This window comes from Chamaea fasciata, unplaced genomic scaffold (genome assembly GCF_029207755.1).
Source record: "Chamaea fasciata isolate MVZ Bird 193981 ecotype frontalis unplaced genomic scaffold, bChaFas1.0.hap1 SCAF_1, whole genome shotgun sequence".
Classification (NCBI taxonomy): Eukaryota; Metazoa; Chordata; class Aves; order Passeriformes; family Sylviidae; genus Chamaea; species Chamaea fasciata.
In genome coordinates this window covers 49,679,098-49,697,344 of record NW_027094086.1, presented here as the reverse complement: position 1 = coordinate 49,697,344, position 18,247 = coordinate 49,679,098, and the positions used below count along the sequence as shown (strand labels likewise).

Here is an 18,247-nt window from a genome sequence, read left to right as displayed (position 1 = left end):
CTTAAGGTCTTTGAGGGTGAATCAGAAATCACCTGAGTTGGGCTTTTCCAGGTGTTCCTGGGAAACAAGCTCCAGACTAAAATCTGCCTCAGTGGACAGATGCAACAGAAATTGGCTCTATCTTAATAGGAGTTCCAATTCTTAATATAAAAACTGAAAAAGCCTTCTGATTGCACATCTTTGCAAATAACAGCCTATGACTGGGCAACCTGCTAGTGTCAAGCACTGAAAAACTAGGAATTGGAGTGTAATCTCTGGTCTCCTTATGATTCTAAAAATACACACTTTATTGTTTTCAATAATTGCACCTTTCATGGTATAATCATCCTACCAAAATCCTTTGTCAGTGTGACTGTGAAAAACACAAATAGAAATTTTATAAGGCAACCAACTGACTCTTTTGGGTTTTTTGCTTCTGAAGAGGAAGAAATCTAAAGGCAAAGTAAAACTTGAGCCATGTTAAACATCATGCAAGGTGCTACTAGTAATTTATTTATTAACAACAAAATTAATAACAATATATCAAGTGTAGTCTGACAAGGCCACAGCACCCACAAAACCTTGCTGACTGGTGTAGGAGCTCCTCAGCATTTCTGTAAAAACATTCTTGAAGTAAGTGTATGCAACATCTCATTTTAATAAGAGTTTCAGCTGCGAACCAGCTTACAGAGACACATCCTGTAGGAAGCCTTCCCTCACACAAGCCTTGCCAGTGGAGCAGGGATGGTCCTGTGTACACCCGCTGCATGCAAAAAGTGTTCAGAGCTAGGGTGCACTGAAGGGACAGAAGGAAGGACAGGATTCCCTGAGTCTGGCCCAAGCTGTGCTGAAGATGCTGACTGTCCAGATGTGCTCTTCTGAGCAATGCTCTGGGGCTGATAAGTTTGCGCACACAAAGCAATGCTCCCCACCTGTGTCCCAGTTTCATTCTTCCCAAAAATCTGTCTGTATAAACAGGTTTACTGTGCTTCTGCACGTAGTCTTCTGAGCTTTTCACCCTGCAAAGGTTATTCTTGATAAACAAACAAACAAACAAAACAAAACAAAACAAAACCACCACCAACAACAAACAAGCAAAAAAAAATTTGGCCTGAAGTGTATAAGAGATAATTTTACTTAGTGTATTTTTGTAAACCTTACATTCTCAAACTATGGAAAACGTTGGTATATCACTCTTTGCACATGCAGGAAATGTACATTTGCACAGGTATCATTCTTTCTTACAAGTGTGAGCATGGTGAGGAATCCTTCCTCTTGAAGGTGAAGAGGAGGCTGGCAATTGATTTCAGTGCAGATAGGATTGCCACCAGTTGTGCCCAGGAGGATCCATCCCTAGGCAGATCCTGCCACAGGGGACCTTCCACAGGGGCCCTTTACCCTTAGTCTGTGGGTGGTACCTGCTGCCTTGGGTGAGTGGGTGTTGGCACAGCAGCTCAGCGCCAAACCAGATTCCTCGAAACAAAACCCGCCAGTAAGTGATGCTTTGCTTTGCTCCTCTCTCTGGGTCTTACCCAGCACTTGGACCTGCTTGAACTGCTTTGCTAGTGAGATTTGTGACCATTTGCATGAATGCTTTAGATTCAGAAGTACTAAAGCCAACGTGTTTTTTTCTTCTGTTGCACAGAATCCTAATGCACATCCACGGCCGACCTCCCAGGATTTAGCAGGGTTTTGGGATATGCTGCAGTTGTCCATAGAAAATATTAGTATGAAATTTGATGAACTTCATCAGTTAAAGGCCAATAATTGGAAACAGATGGATCCTCATGACAAGAAGGTAGAACACTGTAGATTTTGTATGCTTCATTTAAAACCCTGCACAAATACTGGACAGATTAAATAGGCCTCTGTGTTACAGTGTTGACATTAAAAATGTGAAATGAAGCTCATATCAAATTAATTTCATTGTAATAACAATGTTTACATAATAATCATCTGGGATATTATCTGTAATATGTTTCAGGCATATTTTTAAACCAAATCTGTCTTTGTGAATTGGATAATGGGAATGTGGTACTTTGTTAAGCTTTACATTTAATCATATTAGATGATCAATCGTTGGAAGGAACTGCCTTATATATTGATTCTTAAAATTAAATAAATCACATTTATGGTTCATATTATTGCATACAGTAAGATTCTAGGTTGTGTTACTGAAAAAACTAGGGAAGCACTGTAACCATCGCTGACTTTGGTAGCCAGATTATAAACAATATCAAAAATATGCCTTCCAAAATGTTACATGAAAAAACTACTATTTTTTTGTCCATTTGTTTGTTTTTTACTTATTTTGGGCTTTTTTAAAATGGGTGATTTCACAAACATATTCATTTTCCTGGTATTGTTGTTTACATGAGGTAGCATAAAAATCATTGGGAGCTTTGGTGGGGTTTTTCCTTTTTTTTTTTTTTGGTAAACATACTCATCTTCTGTCACCATGAAAAACTGCCTCATCTCCAAGTGTGAGTCACATTTCACTTTACATTCTCATTTGGCACCATCGCCTTTTTTTTTTTTCTCTCCTCACTATCCACCTCGAGACAAACAGCAGTTGGGTGAGCCAAAATACACAAATGTTTCAGAAAATCCTTAGAGCACAGACCCATTCCTAGAGGAACCAATGGTCTAATGTCGCACTCCTGTAGGTATGTAATTTGATGGCTGAATTTCCACTGTGACTGGTCTGGTAGCAATGAATACAGCCAACAGGTAGGGTCACAAGAAGGAGGGGGAGCACGACTTACAGGTACAGTGGGAGCACAACTTGCAGGTACAGTGGCTCAGACAGGAGTCCTGGCTACCCCAGCTTACAGTCAGCTGCCTGCCAATGACCAAAGTGGTGTTTTCTTTTGGACAAATAACCATAATAATATCAAACCCCGTTAATCTTGCAGCAGGAAGCTTGTACAGGCAGTGCTGGTAGCACTATTCCTCCTCCTCCAATCAAGACTAAGTACTCATTCCTGACTTAGGAGTGCCATGTTCACACCATTTGTGCACACCTAGTGTGTTTTGTAGGGGAATGAATGGGAATGTGTTTTCCTAGCCCAAGGTACTGAAGGCAAGTCATTTTCTTATCTTCTTTTTTTTTTTTTCCAGTATCTATCAGAAAAGGAAGTTAAAACTGCCAAACATGCATGCACAGAAATGCTGGTATATGGTCTTTCATTAGCTTTTACAGTAAAGTGGGTAGGCTGAGTGTTTGCAATTGCAGCAGTAAGAAATGAGAGCTTTCCTTGAAAAAAAATGTGCCTTTTCTTTGCTTCTGAAAAACATTTCAAAGAGTTTCCAACAAAAAGAAGACTATAACGGTTTAAAGGAAGTTAAGTAGAGCTGAAGAAAGGGACCTACAGTAGGAAGGTAAAGATTTTAAAGAATTACACGGTGTTCCTGTTACAACAGCATTTGTCTATGATTTTAGATGAAACAGATCATCTCCTTTCTTAAAAAGGATTAAAAAAAAAAGGAAGAAAAATCTTTCTGTGGAATCGATATTTGTCTTTGGCCTTTGCCACTGGGCCCTTTTTGAGCAGCATAGATTAATCCTTGGACGGAGAGAAAAAGCAAAGTATGAATGAGTGTAACTAAGCACCTTTATATTTTGAGCCATGGAAGCTGTTGTGAGCAGCATGAGAGAAAACGAAAGGGCAGAATGGGACCTTTGTAGTGTGATAAAATCCCTTCGCTCAGAGACCTTGTTCACAGTTGGAAGGGGATGTAACTTAAAAGACAATCTAATTAACTTGACAAAGTCTTTGTGGATGCCTGAAATTCAGTTCTGAATACACTTTTCTTTTGTGGGAGAGATCCCTCCCTGAGGGTTTTTTTTTGTTGGTTTTTTTGTTGGGTTTTTTTCTTTCTCTATTTTTTGTGTGGATGAGTGTGTACATGCACCAGGATATACATAAAAGCCCTCCTTGTTGGTCACGTATCTGGAGCTAGCTGCCACCTTGATGATTAATGCATGACCTCTTAACAGTTTTTAAGTTTTTCCTACCAGATTTTCTATTTCTAGCGGAATGTACCTTCATGCCTATTTAGCACGAGGCCAGAGTGTATGAGCTTGCACAGCGAGACCCAGAGTGTGGGATTTTTGAGCAGTCACTAAACTGCTCCAAAATAGATACATAAATGTGCGGTGGGTTTTGTTTTTTTAAAAAAACTACTTATTCTGATGCACCAGCTGCAGACAGCTAGCTCCCATCTGCGTTTGGGAACGCCAAAGCCATGGCATCTCTGTGTTGCAGGAGCATCTAGCTCTGTGCACAGATAGAAGAGGGTGGCCCAGGAGCTGGGGCTCTGCAGAGTTGCTCTGCTGAGAGCAGCGTTCCCTCCTGGCTGCGCTGCCAGTGGCGGGAGGTCGGTCTCTTTCCTAGTCCCTGGCACTAAGCAGGTAGCGATGGGGGTCTCGGCCCCGGCAGCACCATCCCCGAGGAGAAGTAGCACGGCGGCCGGCCCTCCCCTCCCCTTTGCCCTTGCCCTATGTTTATGAACCCTTGAGCACAAAAGCCAGTTGACTGAAGACAGAAAGGCAGATAAGAGCTAACAAACCTTAGGTAAAATGTGTGTTCTAACTACTGATATATCCTAGTTTTTCCCGCCTTTCCCTGAGAAGCTGTATAATGCCATTAACCTTCTGCTTTGATCAGGAGAGAAGGGTCCCTCCTCCAGTGCCAAAGAAGCCATCGAAAGGTCAGGTGCCACTCATACGAGAACGCTCTCTGGAAAGCTCGCAGCGTCAGGAGGCCCGGAAACGGCTGATGGCTGCCAAGCGCGCTGCATCGGTCCGCCAGAACTCAGCTACCGAGAGCGCCGAAAGCATTGAGATATACATCCCCGAAGCCCAGACCAGGCTATGAAGGGATCCAACCGGGAGGACTCTCTCTGGCAAGACAAGCCTCATGTATAATCTGCCCCTCTAGGCTCCTGCTCAAGGTCACCACGAAGTATTTGTACCTCTTCCTCTCTCTCTCGCTCTCTGTCCCTCCTCTCCCCCTCCCCTCTCTCTGTACGCAGCTGCCCCGATGCTCCCAGTGAACTCCACTGCTGTGGCGTAGTTGTCGGTCCTCCGAGAGATGTCCTCTAATCACCCTTGCTTTCTGAAGGTCCGCCCATGTCATCACGATGCTTTGTCACATGTACTGATGCTGCCACTTTGCCTCATGTAAAAGAGCACGATCCTTTTTTCTTTTCTGTTTGGAACAAATAAATGCAGCACTCAGACTTCCACACACCCGCACACCTGTACAGTAGATGCTCCATTTAACTTATGATCTTTAGTTGACCTAAAGCTAGTCTGTTACCCAGTGTACAGCAATATCAAACTGTAGGGGACTTTGGTATTTTCAGTCATGCAGGGTGATCCTTTCGGACTCTGCCGTCTTCCTCACAAAAGATGAAAGGAGCTATGACTCGGATTCCCTTCTTTTTATTACTGTTTTTTTTTTAAAGCAGATGGCGCACTTTATTCTAAACCTCCAAATCACATCTTCACCTGAATTAAGGAGTCACACAAGGGGAGGGAGCTGGGGTGGGAGCGGGGAGGGGGGGATGAAAAGAAACCCCACAGCTCTGGCAGGTGAAAAAGTGGAAGTATATCCCACAGGTGAGATGGCGAGGGATATAAAAGATCCTGTGGAATGATACCTGCACACTCACAGCTGCACAAACTGCCTCATTTTTATTTCATCAATCACTACTTAAACATTTCAATCAGCAGAAGATTGTAAATTCGATCTTCCAGGGAAATAATCTATTTTGAAAGGCAATAAAAGAGTAAAAAGGAAGGAGATAAGAAGCAATGACAGTTGAAGAGATAATATAAAAGAAGGATTTTCTTGTCCAAGTATTAAGAATTTTTAAAATTGTACTGTATTGTCAATTCCTCTTGTATTGTATTGTATGGATTATATTGGTTAAAAAAAAAAAAAAAGAAAAAAAAGAAAAAAAAAAAAAAAAAAAAGAAAAAAAGCTTGGTTTTGTTGATGTCTTAATCTCGGTGGGACCATCCAATCTCATACGTCCACGCAGCCACACACGGACACCTGTAGGTGAATTACTGTACATGGAGCCTCTGATGCTTTTCCAGGCCAGGCTTGCTTTGCTCTATCCACAGCTGGTTGTATGCTACAGTTCAGACTGCTTATCACCAAACCATCCATATTTAGGAGTAAATTTCTAATTCAGCCTCCTCTTAATAGTATAAAGTACTCACTTGAGCAAGAACAATAGACTATTTTTCACAAGTTATGGGATCAATATGAACTTAATATTTTTCACGACAAGCCTTCCTACCCTGGCTTCTGCCATTGTTTTGCAATCACGAAAAATATGCATCCTAAGTAGCTGAGTAATAGTGGGCGGAAATGGCAGATAATAGGGCTGGAGAGGAGCCTGAGAGGTCAGCTCCTGTGTGTCTGTTCCCTCCAGCCACCTCTGGCTGGAGCGCGGGCTTGCCCTCCAGCTCCTCTGATGAGGAGTGATGCCGACCACGCTGCTACTGGAATCTCTTGTGCCAACATTAGGAAAGCTATGTCAGGCATGTTGCTGAAAGCGAGTTGTGTGCGTGCGTGAGAGCGTGTGTGAGTGCGCACACGCGTGCCTAAACTGGCATGTGCTGCTGCCAGCAGAATTAGCCTGAGCTGCTTTGGGTGACAGGGCTGCTTTGGGTGACAGGACTGGTGCAAGCAGAGGAGCGCTGTCCAGTCCTCAGTGCGTGTGCAGTCCTGCAGCGATGTTTTCCAGACTCCTCTACGTGCTCTTCACCCTGTCTGCCAGGGCAGGGGTACGCGGGAGAGGAAGGCAGGCTGCTTTCTGCTCCCAGTGAGCACAGGGACAGCCCCGCCACAGAGGGGCACAGGTGGCAGCCCATGCTGCACATCACTGCTGGCTGGCTGTGCCCATGGCTGCTCAACCTGTATGGACAGTCCAACCAGTGAAAAACCCCACTGCACACGTGGCGTAATTCTGCAGCTTGCACTTAAAAAAGTGTTGAAAATCGTCATCGAAAAGTTAAGCTCTTGCTAAAACTATTCATTGAGACCATGCCAGACAGCTTCTTTTCCTATGACATCATAGCCAGGTGCTAATTTAATTTTATTCAAGAAAATAGGAGAGGTAATAGGTTCTGGCACCAAGTATTTTCATGAGAGCATACTAAAACCACTAGAGAATTTGCTACCTCTCAAAGCCATCGATATCTGAGCTATGTCTTTATAAACAGGGCACAAATATTTACTGCTGTGGTTTACAAGATAAGGGCTAATAATTTAATATATAAAAGACTTTTAACTAAAGTAATCAGAAATCCAGTGTAACTCTAGAGTGCTTGGTGTTACAGGAGCTTCAAAAGGTTTGACCCTCTAAGCGTTTGAATACCAGTGTATTTGCTAGTTTTGAAACACTGCGTTTAACTTTTAGCAGCAACAAAACATCACCGTGTTTGCAGTATGTAATAGTGCCAACTGCCACTTTTGAGCATATATAGTCATAGGAAGTATTAATTATTTGGAACTCATTTGTACTGAAGTATTCAAAGCAGTACCTAGGTGAGAGTCCACATTCACAACTGTGTCGCAGACTTACTTAGTTTTGTGAACGTTTTATGAAAGATGAGTTAAGACTTTGGTTGACAAGTGGCTACAGAAATTTATATCCAGCAAGTTCCCCCCTATAAATGCAGAAAAGTGAAGACTATCTAGTCTTGTACATTACAAATTATTGTATTTGTATATCATAGAATATTTTTTGTACCTATTTTAAATGAATTTATTCTTAGCTGAATGCTTGTTAGTTCATTTGGCACTGGAGAGGTTACTATAATGTTTGCTTAGTTTTTTAGCAAAATATTAAAAATACAGCCAATACCAGAAAATACAAAATAAAATAATTCTGCCCATAGAATGCCACTAGTTAACCACTTGACTCATTTACTGACACTAATGCTAGTGTATTTGCTCCATCATCTGTTTTAGTATAATTTGTAACTATTTGTTTTTAGTCTAAACTGCCCAGTGTATATTGAAAATGCCTATATTCTGTTTCACTTTGGGACTAAACTATTGCTTTTTTTTTTCCTTGGGGGAAATTTTAGAAAAGGTTGGTTTTGTCTCCTGCTTCAAAAGTTAAAAAAAAAAAAAGAGGTATTTATTATATTTTTTGGAGATGTTTCCATAAAATTCTCATAACCTTTTTGTAAAGAAAGATGAAGAAATGGATTAAAGATTTTTAATATTTGAAAAGGTAAATAGAAATAATTTATTTGTAATATATTTCAGTTTATTTATTGGTGTTCCCTTAATGCTTTGATGTGCACTATCACTTTAATTTAAACTGCATCTTTGTGAATTTATTGGGGTTTTTTTGTTTGGTTTGGTTTGTTTTGGGGTTTTTTGTTGGTTTTTTTTTTTTTAAGGAAAATGGTCAAATGCATATTTTAATTAGAATATAAATCACTGGCCTACCTGCATTCCCAAATGTGATTTTAAAAATGTTTTTGATTTGAAACAAAAGACACAAAATTGAAAGCCTTTAGACAGGGAAGAGTGTTTTTATGGCTTAATGATTTGAGTTTCCATAGGATTATCTATCTGGTTTGTGTGTGGACAGGAAAATGTAAATAGATAAATGTTTCCCATAATGTAAAAAGAGTAAATTAATAAAATAATTAATGCACTGCTTGTAAGAGCTGTGAGTTTTCAATGCAAATTCGTTCTTCCAGAACTGCCAAGGCATTTCATTTGATGTGGTCAAGGATAAAAGCATGACAAGCAGAATGTTTCTCTTAAGCTCTCATTGCTTAAGACCAGCCCTGCAAAGTCTCATCTGAAGCATCCTGCTGAGCACCCTGGAAGTGTTCATCTGCACAGAGTTGCTCACTGGCATTAAAGTTGCCATGATCAAGGCCTTGAGCCTTAGCAAAATCTTCAAAGGCGCTTCTGCACAGAACCCAGCCAAACCCCACTGAAGATGCCAGGAGTTACACTGGGGACTTCAAAAGAAGTAGCAAGAAGACCCCAGCCTGTTTGGTTTTCCCCTCACTGGTTCCCTTTCATTTTCTGCTTATGTCCCATGATGTTTGAATTTTTGGGAGCAAAAGAGATCCCTGGCAGCCATAGCTAACTTTCCCTTCACTGGAATCCCGCTTCCACATGGAGTTTTTCCCCACTGTGTGAAATAAAGACAGTCACCAAATCCCACAGAAACATGTACTGGACAATGTTGTTCATGATTATACTAGTATTTAAGCAGGTCCTGATTCACTTTGTAGTACCTAGTAGTTACATTAGTAGTGTGCCAGTGCTGTACCGTGTACTGTCTGCCCATGCCTAGACCCTCAGCACAGAAAGACCAGAAAGATTTGTGCTGCAAATCCATGGGCAGGGAAAATTCTGCTTAACACCAAGATGAAGGGATTTTTCTTCACATGCTGGAATTTATGTGCTCACTGGTCACTGATAAATGGATGCACCAGGGACGGGGGGGAATGCTTTATTACTTAAAAAACTTTCTGAGGAGCGTGGCACCTTTTTGTAATGAAAACAGCTCAAAGGGAGTAAAATAGCAGGTATGTTTCACACTGTTCTCGAGCAGAGTAAGGAAGTCCAAGCCAGGGCTCAACCCCGCCTTTCGTGCAGGTAAAATTTCTCCCTATTTATACTCAATGTTTCCTTCCAGATCAAATCAGAAGCCTTCCCCAGAAGTATATCTTGTTGTCAGTTTGTTTGCCAATGTCTGTTCTCTCCTGCAAGACATTGTTTTTGCATCACGCAATAGGCAAATAATTCATTTCAGCCGTCAGTTTGGAGCATGATCGCCTATCAAATCTGATGACTTTGAGCTGACATTTTTGATAGCAATTAATGATAAAAAAGACTGGCTGCTCTGCTGCTACTGGTATTTGTTGTTGAGGTCATAGCTTTATACATGACTTGGAGGGCAGAGAGTGAATGAATTCGTTTTTTCCCACTATGCCTCACGTAACAGAGTTGGGTCAGGCCCACTAGCCATGGTCCTGCACTGAGCAAACCTGAAGTCAGCACCCACGGCTGAAAGATAATCATCCCCTGTCCCTTTAGTCTGATGCTATGCCAGTGATAAAACATTGCTGGGCTGTCACAGTAAGCTCATTCACAACACCGTCCCTTCCCTGTGCTTTTGCATACGGGGAGGTTTTTACAGCCCCTCTTGTGCACGGCTGCTCGGCCACCGTTGTGGCAGGAGAAGGTAGCTGCTCTCACTTGATTCATCAGGATGCATTTGGATGCCAGCTGCAAAACATGACGTGACTGGCCCTTGCAGCCAGCAGTCAGGCTTTCCCACGCTTGGGTCCCATGGGCGGACAGCACCCTTCTCGGTAGTGCGTGAGATTACAGCCGGCCCTCTATTGCTCCGTGAGTCACATGCCCCATTCGCAGGGAGACAAAGGGGCAAGCAAAGGAACAGGGCTTCCTGGTAATTGTGTTTTTCATGGTTCTCTTCACTGATCCAGTAACAACATAATCATTGAAATTAGAGACAGAAAAGCTCTGTTGGAGCATTGTGTTAACACTCTGCCAGTTCCAGATTGCGATCTACTGAGCTGTGGCAGGTAAGTCATCACCTCCCCAGCTCTGCTCCACCCAGAGGGAAAAAAAAAACACACACGAAAGAAAAAAAAAAAAAGAGCTATATTAAAAAACAAGCTGAGCTGTGACATTGCCACCACCTATTATGGGCTACTCCTGGTGCAGAGGCCTTCATTGTATTGACTCTTCATTTAACTGTCTCCGTGACAGGGTGCCGAACTTTTCCTCATTTTCAGCCAAGCAGAATGGAAACAAATTATGGATTTTGCCAAGTCTGTTCAAAGAGGGGGAAGTACTGAGGTACTGCAGAGCCTCTGGAGAAAGCAACCACTGCACAGTCCCTGAGCTACACCTATGGCAACACTGCTGTATTTCAAAGCTGTCAAAGGTTTTGGAAGAGGGATGGGCCTTGCCGTGAGTTAAAGAAAAGCAGTAGGACAAAGTGTGACGGATGTTTTATGGGTATCAAATATCTCACCAAGGTAAGATAAGTCACTGTGTAAACAACCATGTGCTGAGGCAAACACCTTAGTTTGGAGATGGTAACTAGGGAGCTGAGACGTTGAATATCAAAGGGTAACCCATACCAATGTAACTAGCCTATTTTCCCTGTGAGAATGTCCAATCTATCACTTATTCCTGGCTTCAAACTGGAGAATTATCAAAGTCTTGTCCTTAAAATACCATATCTTATTTTTTTCCTGAAGTGACTATGGGTGCTTATGGTTGGAATCTGGAATGGTTTTGTGGGTGTGCTTTCAGGACTGTGATCATCCCGGATTTTTTTTGTAGCACTGAGAAGTTACTGCATTGCACAAGTTGGGCTGTATTATTTTTTATCTTGCAGCATGTTCTTTTGTCTTTTTTTTTAATAAGTGGTTGTAATAATAACTCACTGTGCTCTAGTCCTTTTGTCAGTCTTCAGAAGATAACTCCTATCACCTGAAAAAAAAAAAACAAACCTGAAAATTCTTCATTTTGTAGGCTGTTCTGCTAAATCTTGGCTAAGCTAGGCCTAAGGGGAAGGAAATTGAGATAACTGATGCACTTAAGCATGTGTCATTCTTCATCTTTCCAGTCAATAATTGACAACAAAAGGGGAAAAATCGTATGGGCCAGACAGCTCACAGATGATGCACTAAAACTGAGATGGCATTTTGCTATGCTGTGGGACAATCACACCTGCAGCAACAGCTGAAGGGGGAAATCCCTTCCCACCTCGGAGCAACGTTTCAGTAAATAGTTTTTAAATATGTGACATCCCTTCCCAGTGCATCAGTGCCACCATGACCACAATTCTACAAATTCCACAAACCTCAGAGGTAGCATCAGCCACAGGGCAGCATCATGGTGCCAGCTGAGGGCAGGGAGATACAAGCCCTTGGGCAACAGCTGGCCTTGCACAGGGCGGGGCACTGCTATTGGAGCAGTGGCAACTCAAGGGGAATGTGATGTACATTAAACACAACCCAAAAGTAATCCAGGTCAGACGGCTGCTGCTTCCATGGTGTAAGCTGTCATGGTGGGAAAAAAGAGTTTGAAAGAGCCATTTCTCTTTTCATCTCGCTATGTACTGTTTTAATCCTGCATAAGAACCAGGCTTAAGTTACACAATTGCATTTGCAGTGTTGGGAGAGAAACCAGACTTCATCCCAGACTAATTGCCTGCTATAAAATGTAGTGAAGACATACATAAAGACAAACCTGTTGTAACTTCAATGGAAACGTGTCCATGTGTCAATCTTCAAGTGAATCCAGAAATGCTTTGCCTAAAACACATGATTTTTAAGTCATGATCCTCTGCAAGAGGATCCTATGATCTTGCTCATTGCCTTGATTCACCATGTCGTAAATATTGCTGTTATTTAAAAAATGTAAGAAAACAGGGACTTACGTCAAAGAGGCTGTATGACTACACACACATAAGAGAAAAACATCTTTGACAAATAGATGACGTGTATCGATCTGAAAGAGTCCATGAAGTACTCTTTTGTATTACTAACCTAATACTTCAACTGACAAGAGGTTTCCTTTTGTTCACATCCTTCCTGGCAATAGCATCATGACAACTGCAGCCTGTCTGCAAGAATGTACACGAACCTGGGAACCCAGCCATACATCAGCAAACTGCAGTGTACTCCACATGTTTCTCATCCTTTGCTTAACAACCTTGTGTTTGTAAAAAAAGCTACTTGTGTGCAGTATTGCATTCATTCTGATGATTCATGTCTATCAGTTTCTGCCAGGCAATGCTGGGATTTCAGGTAGGAAGCAGCCCATCTCCTGTATTTTCTCTCTCTGAGAAAAAAATTCCTTTAGTGGAAGGTGGAAAATAAAACCAAGATACAAAAAAACCCTGTTGAAGCACGCAGAGTTTGTAATCAAAGTATAATCCAAGCAGATTTTGTTTGTCAACAGTTGCATAAGTGAAAATAATAATCCTGAAATGACACTTAACTGGAACTGTTTACATATCAAGTAGAACGTGTGAGCTTAACACTAATGGTTCAAGACCCTCCCAAGTGTCAAGTGGTGTGATTGCAGGTGCTATCACAGCATCTCTGCCACATGCATCAGCGGTACTTGCCACTGCAGGGGCTGTCAGCTGCAGTGCTGGTGCCCAGGAGTCCTCCCTTGTGGCACATCCCGCGCTCACACATACGAAGACATGGTGCTTTGGAGGCACGTGTTTTCTGCTTTACCTCACACTGACACCAAGGCAGAAATCCCACCACAGCAGGTCAAATGGATCTCTTTAAACACCAAAATTACTCAAACAGCAATAATTACACTTGCCTGGGATGGAAGTTTATCTTTGAACTCACACAGCTTTCCTTAAATTATCTTTACACCTCAGCGCTCTCCCTGCTTTTCAAAAGACAACGTGAAACTCTGCTCTCGCACCTCAGGAGCCAGTGTATTACATTTGCTCTGCACTGTAACTGGGAGCAGAAGTTGGGTCTGGTTTTTTCTTTCTCTCTTAAAAGGTCAGGGAAACATGAAACCGCAAAAGGCTAATTCTTCTCTGCGTCACATTTCTGTTAGCCCACAGGGCAACATAGCAGTAGTATTTTTAATGCTTTTTCGTCCCCCCTGACTTTTCAATCCACAGTCCTTGGCACAACTGGCGACAGCTCACACAGTAACACACTTACTCTTACATCATTCCTTCTAAGTTGCTTCTGATGAATATTGGGAACACCAGAAGGGGTGCAGCACATGTGTGATGAGCAGGGGGAAGATATCAAGAGGCTTGGCGTCATTGCAGGTTTTCTGGTTCTGGTGCTGCATGGTCACAATCCACAGTATTCAGCACGCACACGTGTGGTTATCGTTAAACTGTAAATATTGCAAGAAGGTATTCAGCATGATTTAATATTCCTATTAGTGCCTCCAAAGGCCCAACCAGAGAAGCTGCACTGTGCTGGGCTGAGCACTGTGTAAATATTGATGGTTTCTGTCTTGCAGTGTTTACAATCCAAGAAGGAGCGCTGCACCAGAGCTCTCTGCTACAGTTCTGTTGTCTTCAGAAATGATTTGTCTGATTTAAAGCACCATAAATGAGCATGTCCTTTCTTTTGCCACAACTACTAGAGCAATTACTTTACAATGAGCTGTGAAGGCAAAGTTCTAGACCTAAATATTTTATCATCCTGATCAAGAATTAGTCTTTTGAAATGCAGAATCCAATACCTTTTCTGCAGCTGTAATATGCTACAATAAAATATCATCTCACAGTTCCCAAACCCTTGCCAGGTAACAGTGATTCAGCACAAGCAGAGCAAAGCATCGCTTTGCTCCCCTGAACAGGGACATCCTCTCAGGTAAACTCACACTAAGGCTTGATAATGGAAAAGGCTGCTCCCAAAGCCACCACACTGACAAGACAGATAATGTGGCAGTGGTTGTGGAGAAACCCACATCAGGAATCAGGTAAATTAACATTACACATGTATATAGCAGGAACAGACTCTACAGGAATGGCTTTTGGCTCAAAGCCAACTGCCTTGCTGAGGGTGCTGGTGTTTGGAAAGGAAATGACAAGTTTCTACAGCTGCAAGAATCAGCAGTGACGCACAGCTTGCTGTACCCTCCCTCCAGCTGAGGATAAATCCTCTGCAAGGGAGCTGGGAGCTGTGCTATGCCTCAGAATATGTCTGGGCACCACTGCCATCCAGCTTGCAAGCATAACTTCTTCAGAGTTCAAAGACAAAGTTGCAAAAGACTTGTTATTCCTCGGGGTGTTCTGACGATTTATATACTGTCACCTACCTGGGCAGTGGGAAGTGTTTACCTGTCTCCTGTGTCAGCTGAGCTCAGGGAGCATGATTACAACACTTGAATGCTCAGAAATGCCTTCTGGTTCCTCGTATCTCCTCATCTGATCTCCAGGACACCTCACCACTGTTAAAAAAGAAAACACCACCAAAGCACCACCCAGCTCCAAACCATCTGCGGTGTGGGGCCAGAAGCAACTTTAGCATTCTCTTTTCCCCCTGCTATTGCAGCCTGCAATTTCATAAATGATATTTGCTCTTCCCACAAGCCTTACCTCATTTGGGGTCAGGGGGAGGTTTAGAGTCAGGGGTTTCACGTGAGGCAAGTTATACCTGGCAACAAAAGAGTGGATGTGGAAAGCCAGCCTCACGCCGCCGCCGCCACCACCACCATCACCATCACCACCACCACCACCACCACCACCACCATCACTGCAGCGTTCATCAGAGCCCTTCTACAGGAGCCGGAGGCTGAGATTTAAGCGCTCGGCCTCGGCCCGTTCCCCGCACGGGGCGGCTCGTACCTTGTGATCGCTGCCCCGCCGCCGCACACCAGCGCTTCCGTCCGCGCTGTGCAAACACCGCTGCGCCCTTTCTGCACACGGGGAATAACAGTGCCAGCCTCACTTCCCGCCCCCGGGAGCCATGGTGTGGGCACCCTGCGGCAACTACAGACGCTGGCCCAAGGTCTGGTTAATGTTTCAGCGCTTTGAACCCACCACGGGTTGCACTTTGAGCCGTACGCAGCACGTTATTGGCGGTCCTGGTGTTTAAAGGGGTTTTTCCGCCAACTTTGGTTGGGTGCCTGCTCCTTTGTTAAGAGGAGTCTGACACCAGAAATCTCATGTCCGTGTCAAAGTACCTGACCTCCAGCCGCACTGGTAAAAAAACAATAAGCGTTCTGTCATCAGCATAACCCTGATTTCCACAGACTTTGGAGGTTTTTGCACGTGAGAAGAGGCTGCGGCATTGCTGAGTGCCCTGTTAACAGCCAACAGGGCAAAGTTCTTGTTTCCTTTGTAGTGAAAAAGTTCAGGGCCGGATTTTGATTATCACAAGGAGTAGTAAAGTACATAGAGCAGAGATCGCGCATTGGGTAAGAATTATCACCGAGGTGAAAAAACCAAACAGAAACAGCAAAACAAACTGCCCAGCTGATGCAGCACTGCCCCACATTCTGGTGTGTGCAGCCCCTGAACATGTCCGGTGTATGCAGCTTATGGAAAAGGCTGGGCTGTGCTCTGGATGCAGCACAGCCTTCCCCAGCACAGCACAACACCATGGCCAGGGCACCTGGGCAATGGTGGGCTCATCCTGCCCCTTTGATACCTTTCTTCAACATGCAAATTAAAGTAAATTGGGCGAAGTGTCAAAGTCCAGTGTCATGCCACTTAGCTTACATACCAAAAGAAAAAAAAAAAATCAGAGAAGGTATAAAAGGACCTCTACTTTTATTTTTTATCAGGATATGTTACCCTGAGCCATGGTTAGTATGTCCAGCATTCTTGTTTTGAATGTGGTGATGATGATGGATGTACTCCCACACTACACCCAGCCTGAGTCTTTACAAGAGTTTGACTATGCTTTTGCAAGTCTGGGAAAGAGGAAAATTCACATTTTACACAAAATTAAAGTCCTGTCTGACAGCTCCCCATCTGGTGGCCATGTCCCTGTTGTGGTGTTGCTGTTGTCCTGCCTTGGTTGGGCTCTGGTGCAGGCTTAGTTCCCCTCAGGGCTCCCAAAAGAAATCGTTTTGTGTCTTACCATCAGATTGACCCACCCCATGCAAACATCTCCAGCCGGCAAAAGTCCTGGGGATTTAGAGGCAAAACACGAACACTGCACTCACAGTGGTGGCTTGGAGAAAAACGCAGACGAAGGACTGAGCTTGCAGACTGTGCCTGTTAATGCCACCAGCGCACGCAGGGGGAGATCTGAAAAAAGCTCGCCGCTCCAGACTTGCACAACTGGACGGTGAGCAGAGAGGGGTAGGAGCCGTGGGAACTGGCAGCAGGGTGACACAGGAGAGCGCCGGGACTGCCAAACTATTCAGCTGCAATCCAGAGACTGACAGTTGTGGCAAGAACCATCTTCCCCCCCTCCCTGCAAAACATTCCCTCTCCTAGAGATTTGCATAACCCTGTGTACATTTCCTGCAGTCCTTGGGCAACGAATAGAGTTGCGGTTCAACAATTTACAGGATCAAAGGCAGGTTATGATCCTATCGCTGGAACAGTTAAGTTTTTACATGTGGGCTTTTTAGATATCATTTCTCAAAGATCAAACTCCAGTGTATTCCAGAGAAGTAAGTTTAGGCAAACCACAGAGCTGGGGAGCAGGCAGGATCACTTTTTTTTTTTTTTTTCCTTCTTATGTATAATCAAAAGGTTTTATTAGGGTTTTTTAAAAACTCATAACTCTCATTCTGTACCCAGCCAGTGCTGACTGGCCACAGTTTGAGATCCCCAAGGTGGATCTCCTGGGCTGCCTTACAGCCGGGGATTTCCTAGGGCAGGAAGCCCGTCCTGCAGGGAGGGAGGCTCAGCCAGCTCTTCCTTCAGTGGCAGACAGGGCTGAGGGTTTGACAAGCCCTTTGTGTGCCATTTCCCTGCTCTCTGTCCAGGCCCCTGGCAGCTGGAGAGGAAGCCACATGTAATGAGCCCCAGGTGGAGGCAGCAGCTCAAGAACTGCAATGGCAGCTCCCCACACCCTAAAACAAGGGACTGGCACCAGGGGCAGACCACTTCAGCCCAGGCTGGAAAGCAAATGCAGATGAGGGCTGGGGTAAGTCAAGGACTAAAGGCAAATCTTCAAGGAAGTAGAGGATCTGAAGACAAACTCCCCCTGAGCGCAACAAGCCTCACAGAGTGCCTGGTCATGCCACCGATGAGTCACTTCTGCCAGATGGGGAGAGTCTGGCCAACTCAGGCATCAGCTGATCCATGCAGCCCTCCTTGCTCTTCTGACCCCGTGGAAGGAAACCTGAGCTTCTGCATCACTGCATTTCAAAAGGAAAGGAAATTAATTTTTTCACAGCGGAAATACCTGTTGCTTATCAGTGTAAATATGAGAGAAATTGACACAGCCCCTCATACCTCCTTTCATGCCTGCTACTTATTTAAACTCACACTGCCACACCAGAGGAAGTTCAGAGTGGTGCTGGCTGTTGGCATAATACCCAGCTGGGCTTCACATGCTGCCCTCCCCAAGACCACCAGCACCCCATGATCACATGCAGGTGAAGGAGTAAGGTGCTGCAGGACTGAGTGTAAACTCTCCCATGGAAACGCAGACCCATATGTCTGCATTTCCACCACCTCCTCCTAGGGTCCAAAGAGATGGTAAGGGATGTCACTCTCCCTTCAGAGGGTGACTGGGACATTTCCTCTATGCCCCAGATGCCCT

At 43.9% G+C, this 18,247-nt stretch overlaps 1 protein-coding gene and 2 long non-coding RNA genes across 10 annotated transcripts in view; 1 reads left to right on the top strand and 2 right to left on the bottom strand.

Moving 5' to 3' along the window:
• Positions 1 to 8,682, top strand: part of DLGAP1 (DLG associated protein 1) — a 403,833-nt gene extending 395,151 nt beyond the window's left edge. For all 8 annotated transcript variants that reach the window (XM_066183026.1, XM_066183018.1, XM_066182983.1 and 5 more), the window contains 2 exons: positions 1,625 to 1,777; positions 4,650 to 8,682. In XM_066183026.1, coding sequence (XP_066039123.1) covers positions 1,625 to 1,777; positions 4,650 to 4,859 — 363 coding nt within the window. In that variant the 3' untranslated portion in view covers positions 4,860 to 8,682. The remainder of the gene's footprint in view (positions 1 to 1,624; positions 1,778 to 4,649) is intronic.
• Positions 8,683 to 10,549: 1,867 nt separating this feature from the next.
• On the bottom strand, positions 10,550 to 14,963 carry LOC136289343 (uncharacterized). The gene is made up of 5 exons (XR_010720767.1): positions 14,860 to 14,963; positions 13,721 to 13,904; positions 12,270 to 12,334; positions 11,462 to 11,507; positions 10,550 to 10,839 (listed from the first exon to the last, which is right to left on the bottom strand). It is a non-coding gene; the product is annotated as an uncharacterized lncRNA (long non-coding RNA).
• Positions 14,964 to 16,198: 1,235 nt separating this feature from the next.
• On the bottom strand, positions 16,199 to 18,043 carry LOC136302135 (uncharacterized). The gene is made up of 2 exons (XR_010724006.1): positions 17,938 to 18,043; positions 16,199 to 17,840 (listed from the first exon to the last, which is right to left on the bottom strand). It is a non-coding gene; the product is annotated as an uncharacterized lncRNA (long non-coding RNA).
• Positions 18,044 to 18,247: the final 204 nt, after the last annotated feature.